The 18,135-nt window shown below is 34.5% G+C and overlaps 1 protein-coding gene across 1 annotated transcript in view; it reads left to right on the top strand.

The window, feature by feature from the left end:
* Window positions 1–18,135, top strand: part of ZGRF1 (zinc finger GRF-type containing 1) — a 99,843-nt gene that overhangs the window by 14,433 nt on the left and 67,275 nt on the right. Inside the window, exons 5-9 of the mRNA XM_049885494.1 lie at window positions 118–303; window positions 521–2,756; window positions 14,471–14,547; window positions 16,067–16,117; window positions 17,669–17,746. Of these exons, the coding sequence (XP_049741451.1) occupies window positions 118–303; window positions 521–2,756; window positions 14,471–14,547; window positions 16,067–16,117; window positions 17,669–17,746 (2,628 nt within the window). The remainder of the gene's footprint in view (window positions 1–117; window positions 304–520; window positions 2,757–14,470; window positions 14,548–16,066; window positions 16,118–17,668; window positions 17,747–18,135) is intronic.

The following is an 18,135-nucleotide window of genomic DNA, read 5'->3' on the forward strand; positions in this document are numbered from 1 at the left end:
CATTCATTCAACAACTTTATTGAATGTGTATCTTGTGCAGTGTTAGCATGGTGAACTTACTTGAGCATATAGATAATCAAATAATTAGATGTATATGATTTTGACATTTATTCTTAGGTGAAACCTGGAGATGACTTAGAAAGCGATCGATTCTTAATTACAGTTGAAGAGGTTAAAGTTGCTGGAAGCATAGCTCCTAAGCAGAATGTCGTCAAAGAAGCAGCAGAGTTAAATTCAAGGAGGTTTCTCTCTTCTGGCCAGTCCCTTGGATGTCAGCCTTCTGGTTTAAAAAGGAAGTTTCCTGTAAGTTTCTCTGTTGAAAATAATAAGTTAACATACATTTATGAAATCATTTCAAGAAACAGTGAATTTTGAAGCTGGTTTACTCTTAAGTATTACTTTACTTTAGGCAAAGCAGACACATTCTTTTTTTTATTGCCAGTTCATTAAACATTCTCTGTATAGGTACTGCTATTTACCTATTAATAGGTAATCATTTTAATTGTTTCAATATTTTTAGGGCTTTCAATTACCACGTCCAGTGCCAAAGAAAATGGTTACTACAGAAAATGGTCAACCCGCTGTATCACTTGAGGCTCAGAAATCTGGTCCAACTTTTCTTTCTCCATTCTACAGCACATCTCCTTTGTTTTCTACTGCTGGCAAGAAAGATACAAAAAATATGCCAACAGACCCTGAGAACATTGTTGTTTACAAGAACAGAGAGAGAAGCGGCATGCCTTCTTCTTCAGTTGTCTCTACTCCATCCTTTAAGGTTAACCCGGAAGTGCTATGTGCAGAGAATTATTTTTGCTCTCCTATCAACTCTGTAAGTAAGCACTCAGACTCTACACTGGCAAATAAGCCCACGAAAAGAGATAGTTTGGCATCTCACTGTTTAGGAATTTCTCAAAACGTCAGGAGCAGAGCACAGATATTGGCTCTTCTGAAGTCTAAATCAACTAGTACATATAAAGAACTAAATTCTGAGATTACAGAACATTTTACACAGATACATCCACAAGAAAGTTTAAAAATTCCTACTAAACCAAAGTGCCTAGTTGAACAAGAAAAGTGTGCTGAGGTGAAGAGCACAGAACGGTTACACTACCAGCATCAATCAGAAAATATCGTAAGAAATAAAAGCCGATGGACCGTGTATTTATCCTCACAGAGCTCACCTATACATTCTTCTTATATGAATGGAAGTGATGTAGAAAGGAAACCCAAGGCCCAGGGAGATGAAATAAATACAAATATGAAAGACCTTTTGGTACAAAGGAAGGTACAGTTCTTTGAAACATATGCTGAAATGGGGGAAAAGTATAATGAAGACAAGCAAGTAGCTAATGATCCATCCTCCTGGGATCAGGAAATAAATTTTGAAATTCCTTCATCCTGTGAAAGCTTCAGCTTACCAGTTACATATAGCAATGCAGAATATGCAGAGGTCCAAGGAAATGATAAAATATCTTTTAATCATAATGACCAGGTGTGCATGAAAGGACCAAATCTTAATGGAGAAAATGTTCAGGAGGTAAATACATGTGGAACACCAGAAAGAGAGTATAAACAACCAGTGTCTTCTCTGCCAGAAGTGGAGCATCTACAAATTGAATCTTCTCTAAGTAACAATTTTAGTATCTCTGATGATAGTACAGACGTGTTTTCTAACAGTAGTGCTAATAATGAAGGAATTAATGGTATTAATGAACCTATGAGTAATGCAACACAGCCATTTTTGGAAATAACTTTTGATCTGAACAATTTTGAGACCAGTGACACGGAGGAGGAATCACAGGAAAGCAGCAAAATTTCCCAGGATTCAGAGCATAACGGTAATTCGTGTGTGCAGAAGAGATGTGAGGACATAAGCTGTAAGGAAATTGGCAGTGAACATTTGCCTCTCTTAACGTCTTTTGGTGGCAAAGCTATGAAGCCGTTACCTATTAAAGAGACTCTGCCATCACAGTTTAGCGCTAGAACTTGTGTAGAATTTGACACGGGACCTTGTAAAGCTGAAAACACTGGAAAAGAAATAGAGGACTATAATGACACATTAAGTAACTTTGACTCATCTTTAGAGTGGACCAATGATATATGCGTAGATAATAATGACGATAATAAGTCTATCCATAAAGTCAAAACTGGCTATGATTTCGCTTTACTCGCAAATAAATCTAAAGGCATAAGAACAAATTTACATACTCATCAGTTTTTAGGCAAGGCCACTAATCAGACTCCTGAAAACACTAGCCTGTTTTCAGAAGACCTTCAGCCTCAGCCTTTTATTTTGGGAAGTGACTTGGACAAAAATGATGAACAGGTTTTATCATCACCCTCTAGTAATGACAACAGTATCCAGCTATTAAATACCAGTCAACAACATTCTGAATATATTGCACTTGATAAATCAAATACCCAAGTTTCCAATTCTTCGTTTCACCCTCTGGGAAATAAGCATTCTATTTCCAAAGAACCAGAAGCACGTAGTCCTATGTATGAAAATTCAGGAAGGATTGAGAGTTTGCCCCGTGAACACATTGAGATAGAAAGTGTTGGAGATTGCAAACAATATCACAGTAATCATGGAAATTCTTCAGAACATTCTGGATTAGTAAATAACATTTCCCTATTAAGGTCTCTGTCTGAACACAGTACAGCTTTAGAAAGCTTGGAAGTACTGAAAAAGAAAAATACATCTTCTAAACAACGAGAAACTCAGCAGACATGTGCGCCAGATAGCAGTCCTGAAGGTTAGAATGATATGTCTATTTTGGGTTGTTCTCTTTATAGCTCAAAGGATGAGAAGATTACTTGCTTCTGGAGGCTACATTAAAGAATTATATCGTGTTTAAATACATAATAAATGTACTTGGTAAAATCAGTTTTATTAGGGTAATATAGTAAAAAATAAGTGTCCTTTCTACCATGGTTCCTCAGTCCACTTCTCAGAATTAGACACAGTTTTTTGTGTATATGCTTTCAAAAAGATTCTATGCATATATAAGCCCATATAAACGCATACATATGTGGCTAGATATCTCTTTTTTATACTTGTAGACTATGTCTTCTCAATAGTAAAATGTCACTTTGAAAATAAGAATTTCACAGGACAATGTATTTTATTTGATGTATATTATTTTGTGTGATTTTTTTAAATTGACGTGAAATTCATATAACAAAATCATCCATTTGCAAGTGTACAGCTCAGTTGTATTTAGTGTATTCACAACGTTGTGCAACCACCAACTCTCTTTAGTCTCAAAATTTTTTCATCACCCATAAAAACACCTCTACCCATTAAGTAATCACTCCTTACTTCCCCTTCCTCAGCTGCTGATTACCTCTAATCTGCTTTCTGTCTCTAGATTTGCCTATTCTGTATATATCATATAAAAGGAATCATAAAATATGTGACCTTGTAGGTCTGCCTTCTTTCACTTAAAGGTTTTGAGGTTCTTCCAAGCTGTATCACATATCAGTACCTCATTCCTTTTTATAGCTGAGTGGTAGTCCATTGTGTATTTATACCGCAATTTGCTTATCCATTCATCCGTTGATGGACGTTTGGGTTGTTCCTAACTTTTCTCTATTCTGACTTATGTTGCTGTTATAAACATTAGTGTATAAGTTTCAGTTTGGACATATGTTTTCACTTCTTTTGTGTATATACCTCAGGGTAGAATTTCTGGGTCATTTTTTAGTTTTTATGGTAATTCTACGTTTAGCTTTTTGAGGAACTGCCAAATCATTTTTCATAGCACCTGTACCATTTTACATTTTTACCAGCAATATACAAGGGTTCCTATTTCTCCATATCTTTGTCAACACTTGTTATTTTCTGTTTTTTTATTTTTATTAAAGCCATCCTAGTAGATGCGTCCCCATGAGTTGGAGCTCATTCAAGCCATCTAACAACAACAGTAGCTATGAAGTGTTATTGTGGTTTTGATTTGCATTTCCTTAATGGCCAGTGATATTGAAAATCTTTTCATGTGCTTGTTGGCCACTTGTATATCTGGAGAAATATCTATTCAAGTCCTTTGCCCATTTTTAAATTAGGTTATTTGTCTTTTCATTGTTGAGTTTTAAGATTTCTTTATATATTCTAAGCGTTAATATCCTCATGAGATGTATGATTTGCAAACATTTTTCCCATTCTATAGGGTTTTTTTTTATAGGTTGTCTTTTTACATTCTTGATAATATCCTTAAGTGCACAAAAGGATTTAATTTTGATGAAGTCAAACTTATCTTTTTCTTTTGTTTCTCCTGCTTTTTGTGTTATATCTGAGAATCATTGCCAAATCCAAGGTCGTGAACATTTACCCCTATGTTCCCATCTAAGAGCTTTATAGTTTTAACTCTTGTATTTAGGTCATTGATTCATTCTGAGTAAATTTTTGTATATGGAGTTCAAGGTAGGGGTCTGCCTTCATTCTTTTGCATGTGTTTATCCAGGAGCCCCGGTGGGGCAGTGGTTAAGAGCTTGGCTGCTAACCAAAAAGTTGGCAGTTTGAATCCACCAGCTGTTCCTTGAAAACCCTATGGGGCAGTTCTACTCTGTCCTATAGGGTTGCTATGAGTCGGAATCGACTCGACGGCAACGACTTTGGAGCGGGTTGAGATCCTGCAGCTCCAGTACACCTGCAAAAAAGGTGGTTGGAATTTTGATAGGGATTGCATTGAAACTGTAGATCACTTTGGGGAGTATTGCCATCTTAACCGTATTGTCTTCCAATCCATGAACATGAGATGTCTTTCCATTTATTTAGGTCTTTAATTTCTTTAGCAGGTATTTGTAGTGTTTTTTTTCCTAAATTTTATTTTGTTGTTGTTGAGAATGCATACAGCAAAACATACACCAATTCAATAGTTTCTACGCGTACAATTTAATAATATTGATTACGTTCTTTGAGTTGTACAATCGTTCTTACTTCCTTTTCTAAGTTGTTTCTCCCTTGTCAACATAAACTTACTGCCCCCTAAGGTTCCTATCTAAGCTTTTAAGTTGCTGTTGTCAATTTGATCCTGGGTAGATAGTTTTTAACAGAGCATAATGTTCAAGGCACACATTTTTACTAGTTAAGCTAAACTGTTGTTTGGTTTTAAGATGAGTTCAGGGGATGCTTTTGGTTTAAGGTTTAAAGATTATCTCAGACCAATAGTTTCAGGGGTTCATCCACCCTCCACGGCTCTAGGAAGTCTAGAGTCCATGAAAATTTGAAATTCTGCATTTACCCCCTGTTGATTAGGATTCTGCTATGGAATCTTTGATCAAAATGTTCAGTAATGGTAGCCTGACACCATCCAGTTCTTCTGGTCTTATGGCAAAGGACGCAGTTATTCATGGAGGCAATTAGCCACATATTCCATATCCTCCTCCTATTCCAGACTTTCCTTCCTTTATTGCTCTAGGTGAATAGAGACCAATTGTTATAACTTGCATAGCTGCTTGCAAGCTTTTAAGACCCCAGGCACCATGCAGTGAACTAGGACATAGAACAGAAGCACTAAACACGTTATTAGGCCAGTTAATTGGGATGCCCCATGAAACCATGACTCTAAACCTCCAAGCCAAGGAACCAAATCTTCTCAGGTGTTTGTTTTTACATAAGCAGCCTCAACAGCTACTTTTTTTGTGTGCGTGTGTCATAAATGTATCTATCACACAACTTTTGTCAATTCGACTTTTTACGGGTATACATCTTATTGACAGCAATTACAATAATTGGCTGTGCAACCCTACCCTTAATGAGATTTTTCCCTCACCATTAAGCCCCTCTTTATTTCTTCCTCCTGCCCCTGGTTACCACTAGTAAACTTTGATCTCTATACATTTGCCTTTTCTTGTCTTACTGTATAAGTGAGGTCATACTGTGTTTGTCCTTTTATGGTTGGCTTATTTTGCTTAGCATAATGTCTTCAAGCTCCAACCGTACATGCATCAAGACTTCATTTCTCTTGCTGGCTGAGTAGTATTCCTTTGTATGTATGTACCACATTTTTTTTATCCATTCATCTGTTGATGGGCATTTAGGTTGTTCCCACCTTTTGGCTATTGCGAATAGTGCTGTAGTGAACACTGGTGTATGAGTCTCTTTTTGAGTGTCTGCATTCAAATCTTTTGGGTATATACCTAGGGGTGGAATTGCTGGGTCATGTAATAGTCTAATTTTAGTTTTTTGAGGAACCACCACACTGTTTTCTGTAACAGCTGTACAGTTTTGCATTCCCACCAGCAATGGATAAGAGTGCCAATTTCCCCACATTCTTACCAACATTTACTTTCTCTCACTTTTTTTTTTGTAACCTTAGCCACGCTAATGGAGTGAAATGGCATCTCACCGTTGTTTTAATTTGCATCTCTCTGATGTCTAATGATGCTGAGCATCTTTTCTTGTGTTTGGTGGCCATTTGAATGTCCTCCTTGATGAAATGCCTATTCAAGTCCTTTGCCATTTTATGGTTAGGATATTTGTCTTTTTGTTGTTGAAGTTTTATATATATTTTGGTTATTAGATATTTGTCAGATATATGGTTTCCGAAGATATTCTTCGAGACAGTAGCTTGTCTTTTCACTTTTTTGGCAAAGTCTTTTGATGAGCAAAAGTTTTTTAATTTTTCTGAGGTACCATTTATTTATTTAGTCTTTTGCTATTTGTGGTTTTGTTATTAGATAATCCATTGCTGAAAGCTTGGCCTGATAGCATTGCTTCTGCTTGTTCTTTTAAGAATTTTATGGTTTTAGTTTACATATTTAGGTCCTTAATCCATTTCGAATTTGTTTTTGTATATGGTGTGAGGCATGGATCCTATTTCATTTTTCTGCGTGTGGAAATCCAGTTTTCCCAGCACCATTTATTGAAGAGAGTCTTCTTTTCCCATCAAATGTACTTAGCACCCTTTTTAAAAGTCAGTTGACTGTAGATGTGTGGGTTTATTTCTAGACTCTTGGTTCTATTCCATTGGTCTATCTATCTGTTGTTACACCAGTACCAGGCTGTTTTGATTCCTACAGCCGTATAGTATGTTTTAAAATCAGGAAGTATGAACCCTGCTTTGTTCTTCTCTTGCAAATTGCTTTAGCTACTCATGGCCTGTTGCCATTACATATACTTAACCACTGTGCCACCAGGGTTTCCATATAAAGTTGAGGTTTTGGTTTTTCTATTTCTGTAAAGAAGGCTGTTGTAGTATTTAGTGTACATGTCTTTCATCTTCATTAAATTTATTCCTAAGTGTAAGCATTTTGGTTTTTGGAATGCTATTGGAAATGGAATTGTTAATTCCCTTTTCAGGTTATTCACTGCTGATATGTAGAAACACAACTGATTTTTGCCTTTTGATCTTGTACCCTCCAACTTTGCTGAATTTTGTTAGCTTTAGTCTGTTTTTTATGGATTCTATGGAATTTTCTACATATAGAATCATGTCATCAGCAAATATAGATAGTTTTATGTCTTCTAATTTAGATGCCTTTATTTTTTTCTTGTCTAATTTTTCTGGCAAGGACTTCTTATACAATGTTGAAGAGCACTGGCAGAAGTAGGCATCTTTGTCTTGTTTCTGAGCTTAGGGGGAAAGCGTTAGTCTTTCACCGTTTCCGGAAATGCCCTCCATCACGTTAAGAAATTTTCCTTCTATTGCTAGTTTGCCGAGTATTTTTATCAGGAAAGGGTGTTGAGATTTGTCAAATGTTTTCACTGTGTCTATTGAGATGATCGAGGTTTTTTGTTTTTTTTCTTCATTCTATTAAAGTGGTATATTATTACATTAATTGATTTTTCTTATATTGAACCACTTTTGTATTCCTGGGATAAAGCTTCTTGGTCCTGGTGTATAGTCCTTTTAATGTGCTGTTCAATTTTATTTGCTAATATTTTGTTGAGGATTTTTGCATCTATCTTCATAAGGAATATTGGTCTCTAGTTTTCTTGTGATATCTTTGTCTGGCTTTGGTATCAGGATAATGCTGGCTTCATAGAATATATTAGAAAGTGTCCCCTCCTCTTCTATTTTTTGGAAGCGTTTGAGTAGGGTAGGTGTTAATTCTTTTTTTAAAATTGTACTTTAGGTGAAAGTTTACAGAGCAAATTAGTTTCCCATTAAACACAGTTAATAAACAAATCATTTTGTGACGTTGGTTGCCAACCCTGTGATATGCCAACACGCCCCTTCTCCACCCTGGGTTCCGTGTTTCCTGTTTCCATTCATCCAGTTTTCCTGTTCCTTCTTGTCTTCACATCTTTGCTTTTGTCTGGTGTGCTCATCAGTCTTGTATACATGATTGAACTACAAAGCACATTCCTCATGTGTGTTATTGTTTGCCATATAGATCTGTCTGATCTTTGGCTAAAGGGTGAACCTCAGGAGTAATTTCAGTACTGAGTTAAAAGGGTGTCCAGGGACCATACTCTTGGGATTTACTCCAGTTTCTCAGACCAGCAAGCCTGAGGTTTGTGTGTGTGCGGGTATGTGGGTGTGAATTTTGTTCTACATTTTTCTCCTGCTGTGTCCAGGATCCTCAGTTGTGACCCCTGTCAGAGCAGTCAGTGGTGGCAACCAGGCAACATCTAGCTGTTCTGGGCTCAGGCTGGTGGAGGTTGTGGTAGTTGTGGTCCCTTAGTCCTTTGGATTAACCTTTCCCTTGTGTCTTTGGTTTTCTTCATTCAGCTTGCTCCAGCCAGGATGGCACCAGTACTTGTATCTTAAATGGCCACTCACAGGCTTTTAAGACCTGGACCCTACTCACCAAAGTAGGATGTACAACATTTACTTTATAGACCATGTTATGCCAATTTAACTAGATTTTTTTTTTTTTCCCCAAAATCATGGTCCCCAGCCCTCAGCCCAGTAGCTCAGTCCCTCAAGGCATTGGGATGTGTCTGTGAAGCTTCTATGACGTTGCCCTGGTCAAGCTGTGTGTTAATTCTTTTTTAAATATTTAGTAGGTTTCACCAGTAAGGAAACCCTGGTGGCATAGTGGTTAAGAGCTATCTATGGCTGCTGACCAAAAGGTCAGCAGTTCAGATCCACCAGGCGCTCCTTGAAAACTGTATGGGGCAGTTCTACTCTGTCTTATAGGGTCACTATGAGTCGGAATCGACTCAGCGGCAGCGGATTTGGTTTGGTTTGCTTTGGCTCATCAGTAAAGCTACCTGGTCATTGACTCTTCTTTGTTGGGAGTCTGTATGATTTTATTTTGAAGTAATTAACATTTGTGGTAATTAAAGGAATATACAATGATGAATATTGGCTAACTAATAGAATTCTAAAACTATGAGATCAAATAACTATGTTATAGTGAAAATAAGCAAAATAAAATACTTGTAGAAAGTTGATCATCACATGAAACTCAACAAAGCATTATTTTGAAAGGCCTCTAGAAGCAATGTAATTTTTTGGGGGGGGGTGAAAATAAAAACAGCAAAACATACATCCGTTTAGTAGTTTTTATATGTGCAGTTCACTGCCAAAGCTTGCGTACATCACATTGTATCATCATCCTCACTGTCTCTGCCCATGTTGTTTCACCACCGTTAACTTAGACTCTCTGCCCCTTAAACCTCTCATCTGTGCTTTAGGGTTACTGTTGTCAGTTTGGTGTCATATAGATAATTCTTTAAAAGAGCACAATACACAAGGCAAACATTCCTTACTAATTGAACTAAAGTGTTGTTATTTTGAAAATGACTTCATGGGATAGTTTTGATTCAAGGTTTAAAAATTGTTTCTAGGCAATGAATTCAGGGATTCTCCTGGTCTCAATGGATCCAGTAAGTCTGGTTTCCATGAGAACTTGAATTTCTGTTTCACATTTTTCTTCCTTTTGATCAGGAGCTATCTGTTGACTCCTTTATTGAAATGTTCAATAATGGTAGTTGGTCACCATCCATTTCTGGTCTCCTGGTGAAGGAGACAGTAGTTCATGGATACAATTAAGCCTACAGTCCATTTCCTTAGAGAATATAAGTTTGTACTATATTAAATGTATTTGTGGCTAAGAAGTAAGCCTCGATTAGAATAGAAGGTAGTGTTTTAAATTAAAACCATGACCATAATACAATGAAACTTCTAGAGCAGCACTGTAATAGAACTATCTGGTGAGCTACAAGTATAATTTTAAATTTTCCCATAGCACATTTTAAAAATTAAAAGAAACCAGTGAAATCAATTTTAATAATATATTTTAATTCTGTATATCCAAGATATCATTTCGACATGTAACCAATATAAAAATTATTAATGAGATATTTTGTCTTCTTTTTTATACTAAGTTTTTAAAATTCAGTGTGTGTTTTACTCTTACAGCACATCACAAGTTAGACAACCCACACTGCTTAATAGTCACATGTGGCTAGTGATTGTTGTTTTGGATATCACAGTTCTAGAGGATATATAAAGGTTTGGAACGACAATAGATGTTCATCACAGTTGTGAAACTGGTATTTCTCTCAACAGATTAGTACTGATTCTTTAGGGACAACAGCTTATATTAAGCCTTTTGTTCTGAACCCAATATGTATTATGTAAGTAGACCTCATTGGTATTCACTTATAAATTTTCTGAGCCATTAGAGAGTTAACTATAGATACCACTACATTAAACCTCTAGTTACTTCAGCAGATATCACCTAAAATTTAACAGTGATAACAATACTATTATCAAATATACAGTCTATATTCAATTTCCCCAGTTGTCCCAATAATGTCCTTTACAGCTAACCCCTCCCTCCAACCAGAATCCAGTTAAGTATCACATTGCATTTATTTGTCGTGTTGCTTCTGTTTCCTTTTATCTAGAAAAATTCTCAACCTTTTAACTTTTATATTCTGTCTTTTTTGACTGACCAGAAATGGGATCCAGGCCAATTGTTTTGTAGATTGTAGTGTTCTTAGGGCATCATACCAGAGGACATATTATGCCATTTTGTCCCATTGTTTGTAATGTTAAATTGGATCATTTGGTGTCTGCCGGATATCTCCATTTTAGAGGTACTGCATCTTTCCTTTTGCAATCAATAAGTACTCTGTGGAGTGATGTTTTGAGACTATGAATATCCTGTTGCCAACTGTCTACACTACACAGTTTTAGCACACATCGATGATTCTTGCCTGAGTCAGTTACTATCATGGAAACTGTAAACTGTTGATTTTCATTCTTCCTACATTTGTTATAAGTGATATCCTACTGTAAAGAAAATCTTCCCTTACAGCCCCCTACACACTTTATTTTGTTATTTCTTCATATCAGATGGGCTTATGGATCTTTTCTTACTCTGTGTTATGCAATCCATTCCTATCTTTATTCATTTTTGGACACATGCTAGGAAATACTGTTTAAAAAAAAATTGTGACTTCATATTGATACCTCTAATTCTAATCTCATACCACAGAGTTCTTTCTCTCTTTCCTCCATTCCATAGTTGTGTTTCTCTATTCCAATAGTGAGAAAGGACCCTGGTTCCCAACAACATCGTTATATTTACTTACTCTGTTGTACAGTAAACACAGATTGTGAGGATGGCACAGGAACAGGCAACGTTTAGTTCTGTTATACGTAAGGTTGCTGTTAGTCGGAGCCAATTGGATGGCACCTAACGACAACAACAATACAATACACACAAAATAGTTTCTTGTTACACCAATACCACTGCTGACAAAAACTTTTACAAGTTTGTAAAGTTTGAGAATTATTTACTGGAAGTGTAGCTTATTATGTTCAAAAGTTATATGGGTTACTTTTTTTTTTAGTTTGATTATGTTATCATTTGATATAAACGTAGTTAGTTGCATTGTTTATATTCAGTATTAGAACTTTTCCTCCCATCGTTGTTGATTTATTTTCGTTTTTTGACTATGTAAAGCATTAACATAGTTCAAAAGGCAAAGCCATAAAAAAACAGATACTCAGATCCCTTCCCTATGCTTTCCATACCATTCTTGCCCACCTGTTGTATAGGTGATCAGTTTATCCTACCTGTATTGCTGTTTGCAAAAATCAGCAGCTCCGTATACATCCTTATATATCTGGGCTTTTTCATTGTTTGTTTTGTTTTCATATTTTTGTAGGTATATCTTCGGGGTAAATCCCTAAAAGTAGGATTGCTGATAAATGCATAAACAGATGGGTAGTTTTGTTAGATATCCCCAAATCTCCTCTAAAGGGAGTACACAATTTTCTCACTCCTACCAGCAACGTATAAGAGTATCCTTCTCCACAACTATGTCAATAGTGTGTTGCCAAGCTTTTGAATTTTTGCCAATCAGATAGGTAAGAATGATATTTTAGTGTATTTAAAATTTTTGTTTATCTTACAACAAGTGAAATTGAGAAGCTTTTTTTGTGTGTTTAAGCATCATTTGTATATCCGTTTTCATGAAGTATCTGTTCTAACCTTTTATCCAGTTTTTTAATGAGTATTTGGTCTTTTTATGCCCCTTGTTTTGTAGTTCTTTCTTATTAGGGATATTAGGTCTTTGTCTGAGATATGTGTTGCAGATATTTTCTTTTAGTATATATTGGTCTTTTGGCTTTGTTTATGGTATGTTGCCAACAACATTGCATTTTTAAGGATGAAATAATAAATATTAACACACGTGAGTGTGAATGAACAAGCATTAAAGATACTCTCAAAGAAAAGTTTAAATTGAATCTTATTTGGATATCTCAAGGGATTTCTGAGAAACATGGATATGTTATTGTATCTACTAACATGTTTTGTTAAAATGTCATTAACTTGATGCCAAATGTTAGAGTTTATTTTCTAAAAAATTAAAAATAAGAAAACAGCTTCAATGAAAAATAAAGGTGGCTAGGTATAATTATATAACTATATAAAGATATAAATTTATAATATGAGAATTTAACAACCAGAGAATTTAATTTTGGGGAATAATTTTACAATTTGTTCTTTTCTCTCATTAAATTGGAAAAGAGAAGTTTTTTCTTGAAATAAATAGATTTCCCTGAAAAGGATTAAATTGGTTTTCTTGAGAGAATTTAAGAAAATTGAATCTATTTATTGGGATATAAAAGAAATAATTTCATGGAGTTTACTTAATACAAAATTAGAGAAGAATTAATTTTACCATTGATTTAGAATGTGTGAAGTATTGAAAAAAAATCTCCATTATGTTACAGCTTTTGACTATAGCTTAGAAAATATTAATTTAGAATTTTATTCTGGAGTGAACTCAGTAAAAGAATATATCAGTTTTCACCCAGTGCTTTTTTAAAGCTCTTTTTAGAAATAACGTCAAGTTCCAAAATCCATTTATTTTTGTTTCATTTAATTTATTCTGAATTTTAACAGGAAAATTATGAAACCAGAAATAACAATTGCCTAAAAATGAAGTTTGCATCCGATATAGTTATAATTTTTTTTGCAGTAAGAATCACTTTAAAATAATCTTTTTGTGATTTAGGAGAATTTGAAATTATTGAGTATGTACTTTTTCTTTTAAGGAAAAAAATCCTATTTTATAAAAGGATACTTGGTGAAGTGGTATGGTCTTGCCACCCTGTCCTCCTTTTCATTTCATAGGCTCACCAACGTTTCTGCCTCAGAGTCTCTGTACTTGCTCTGCCTTTTGCCTGAGTATTTTCACCCTGGCATAGCTGGTCTTTTCTTGTCTCAGCTTAAATGTTGCTTGCCATAAGAGGCCTTTCCTCATTACCCTATCTAAAAATCACTGTCTGTTATAGCACTTTTTGATATATTACCCTTTTGTATCACAATCTGAATTTACCTGGCTTAATTAGATATGTATTTATGGAGCCTTGGTAGTGCAGTGGTTAAGAGCTCAGCTGCTAACTAAAAGGTAAGCAGTTCGAATCCACCAGCTGCTGCTTGGAAACACTATGGGTCAGTTCTACTCTGTCCTATAGGGTCACTATGAGTTAGAATCAACTTCACAGCAACAGGTTTCATTTTACTTATGTAATTTATTTGTCTCCTGTATCCCTCCTTTTCCATGAATGCTTTGAAAATAATTGTTTAGTGAATAAATGAATATAAATTCTTTCGCAAGCCATAGCCAAACAGATTTAAGATAGATCCAGAAATGCCTTTTCTTTTTCTGTGGCTGCACAAAGCAACAGTGTCGTGGTGAACTTGCCTTTCTTGCCCCTTATAATTGGTCAGTATTTCATGTTTAGTGTAGGTTGTTAGCTATTGTTTCAGTATGTATTTTTCAGTTAGTTTGTAAAAAAGAGAAGGAAACATCCCTACTGCTGCCTTAGAAAGTAACCAAAAAGACTTTCATTCTAATTTTTTTAATCATAAAACTGTTCAAATATACACAGAGAAAATCCCCCGTAGACCACAATCCAGATTCAGTTATCAGTGTTTTGCCTCATTTTAAAATTTAAGTTATATTCCTTGTTTCTTTCAGTTAAAACAAATTTTTAGAACACTACTATATGGATAATGATGTATGTAATTTGATTTTTGTGCATTATAGCTTGGAAACCACTTACTACAGTAGTTTCACAAGCTATACCAAAGTTTCCTCGTCTGAACCAGGATTCTCCTCAACAGGTAAAAAAATTTTTTTTTTCTATCAGTATATTCTTGTAGTTTGATATGGCATAGTCTGTAATTTTTAATGGAATTATACTAATATAGAGGTTCCCAAGCTATTTCAGTTCATGGCCCTTTTGTATTTCAGTACTTTTTCACAGCATCCTTGGGCCAGAAGAAATAACTTACAGTTCTTTTTATTAAATAGTTAATAGGTAGTATTTAACAACTTAGTATTTTTTAGTGGGTTTAGTAGGTATTTATACCCTAATAATTTAGTAAGCATTTTATTTTTAAATGAACACAGTTACTTACTAATGGAATGAGTGCATCTATTGGGCACTGCACAACTTCTCAAACCTTGGAATAGATGAGACAACATCACTCCATTTCTTGTTCAACATTGATTTTCCCACAGGAATTGCTTTTTATTTTGGCAACCCCCTCAAGCCCAGCTTCACGAAGACATGATGCCATAAAAAGAAATGAAATAAAGTCTAATGTTGAAACAGAACTCCTTTGACTTAATTCATTCAGTGTCCAACAGATAATTGAGACTCTGTTCTCCTCAAAATTAAAACATTTTGTGGAAGCCCTGTGAGATCACTGTGTACCTCAGGGTACCTTGATGCACGGTTTGAGGACCGTGGTAGTAATATAAAAAACAAGTACTGCTAACTAGGATGAACTGGAATTTTGCAATAGTTTGGATTAGTGTTTCTCAGTGAGGATGCCACTAGCATTTTTGAAGGGACAGTTCTTTCATTATGTGGCATAGCCCTTTCTAGTGGACATATGTGAAAGGAAATGAAATGTTTTATTTGCATCTTTATTTTTCATATTACTGGTCTTTTTTTTTTTTTCCCCTCTCCAATAACCTTGATTTTTCTTCCTTTTTAAATAGCAAAAAAAAAGGTGAAGAAAAAATAAAACTTACCCTATCACCCACCCAGAGATATTCATTGTTAATATTACCATTTCCAGCTTTTTCTTTGCCTATTTTTAAAAATATGGTTAGATTGATAAGTATACGGTATAGTCTTTCCCCTTTGTATCATATTTTTTCACATTATTAAAACATCTTCTTAAACATACCTTTTGAAGATTGCTTAACATTCCATCATATGGCTACCCTATACTTTTGATAGAAAGTTCCTATTTTGGATATTTTGATGGTTTCCAGCATTTTACTGTTATAAATAATACTTGAGTAAGTGTTTTTGTACATAAATCATTATTTAAACTATTTCTTTATATTTGATTGTCAGAAGTAGAATTGATTGTTTATTCTTGATACGTATTGCCAAGTCTAAAATTTTAATATTTTACAATACGAACGTTTATTTCACTTCATTCTTCCCAGTACTGTTAAGAGCCTTTTAAATTCTTGCTAAGTGTTAATAGTATGTTATTAACATTTTAGCCTTTATTTTTTGGATTGTGAGTGGTGACGTTCGTGTATTACTTGTATCTATTGAAAATTTACATTTGTGTTTTATAAATTACAATTGCCTTTTGGTGTTCTTCTATTCCTAAGATGCTGAAAGAAAGTGAAGTTGAACTGAATGAGCCACTTGAGTCCTTGCAGGTAAGTTATCTTTTAAAATACAAAGTGACCAGAAATTATATAATTTTTAAGTTTGCATTGTATATTGTCAGCTTTCAAACTCATTAATAGTTACCCCTAATCTGGCCTGCTGTCTTTTGTAGAAATGTCCTGTGTGCTTAGTATGGTTTGGTTAAATAACAAATCCTTCATCCTAAAGCTGACTTTGTAAATTAAGCCAAGAATTGTCACTGAAAGTTGAATCTGCAGCTCTGTTGCCAGACACAGAACAGAACAAAACAAAGTCTGTGTTGTGGTGACTTGTCGTTTTTAACCCAAAATCAAGTATAAAATAAAATCAAGTATATAAATTCATAAATAACCAGCAACTGCATAATTTAGCCTAACAATGATCACTTTCTTATTGTTATTTTTCCTTGGAAAAATAGGGGTTAAACTTTTTATACGACAGTTATTATAAAGTATAAACTGCAAATAAACCCCATCATTTTTTTCCACTAGAATGAGTCGTCATTTAAAATATCTCACGTTGTTAACAATTACATGTAATCTCACAGTAATGAAATAGGCCGTACATTCTTTTGAAAGAAAAATTATATCTGTTTTTAACATTAAAATAGGAGTGCATTTGCACTTTTGCAACAGCTCTTTCCTCCCACAACTCTCAGAAACAGCCTGTTTATGTATATTGGTGGTGGAAGGAACTTCTAAAACTTAAAGTTAGGGTGCTCTTGGAAAGTACACTTAATGCCACCCCTGCCTTATTTCTGTAAGTATAATTAGCTACACATAACGAAGGAGCCATTTTATCCGTGAAAGTACTATGGTAATCAATTTTTAAAACTCATTATGTTAAAAAATTCTGTTTCTAAAATATGAGATGAAAGTTTTCAGGAACTACTTGGTTGGCAGTTGAGCTTATATGTAGTATCATTATTTGAAGAATTACACTACCTCTTCTGAGAAAGTATTTTTCTCTCCATATTTCTTAAATGTAAAAAAAAGAAGTACTACAATTGAATTCATTTTTTTAAGCCAATCTAATTCATATAAAAAAATAGTCATTTTATATAGTTACTTGAACTAAAAATGACTAGTTACTACTGTATATATCTTCTGTTTTATGATTGTTAGAAAGATGATTCATTCTTTTTTGTTATCCAGTTTACAATTTTTTTCTCCTTGGATTTCATGCAAATTTTTAAATTAAATCATCTTCCCTTGCAGAAGTATTAGGTTTGATGTGTGATTTATTATATACCCAAGCAATTTTTCTAGTGTTAAAAACTTCAGTTAAAATTTTAGAATCTGAATTTTCTAATGTGTTGGGTTTTAAAAATTAGTTAGCATAGTACCCTATCTGCTAGAGCACTTCTTCATCATATATATATATATATACACACACACACGTATGCATACACATATAGAGGGAGAAGCAAGATGAAGATGACCTTAAACATATTTTCAAGGGCAAACATAACTTTTTAAGTTTGGGAGTATTTTTTTCCATCAAACTTATGAACCACCTGCAAAGCTATCCTAACTATTGTACTTATTGATATTTTATCCTAGTTCTTTACCTTGGGAAGTGAAGAAAAGAATCATTTTCTAGCTGTTATTCCTAAACAAATAGAGACCAGTAACCCTAAGGTAAAATTTATGAAGATCTGTGATTTTTGAACCCACTGTATTTTCCTGTTATTTATCTCCACGAGTATCAGAGTTTTCATAGGCAGAAGGTTAGTGAGCATAATGAATTAGCATCATTTTTAAGAACAAGAGAAACTAAGTATTTAATGACTCCTATCACCTTTTTTTGGTCTTGAATCTTTTCTCTGCTAGTAATGAGCTAATAATGCAGTGTATGCAGTATCCGTATATATATATATATATATATATAGGATACCCTAGGGATAGACACAAAGCCATGTAAAGTACAATTAATGAATGTTCTGTGAAGAACAAAATTGTAGTCTACTCCACCACTTCTACTTCTGACTGAATATACAGAAGAGTATGTAACTTAAGCTCTAAATAGT

This window comes from Elephas maximus, chromosome 5 (assembly GCF_024166365.1).
Source record: "Elephas maximus indicus isolate mEleMax1 chromosome 5, mEleMax1 primary haplotype, whole genome shotgun sequence".
Classification (NCBI taxonomy): Eukaryota; Metazoa; Chordata; class Mammalia; order Proboscidea; family Elephantidae; genus Elephas; species Elephas maximus.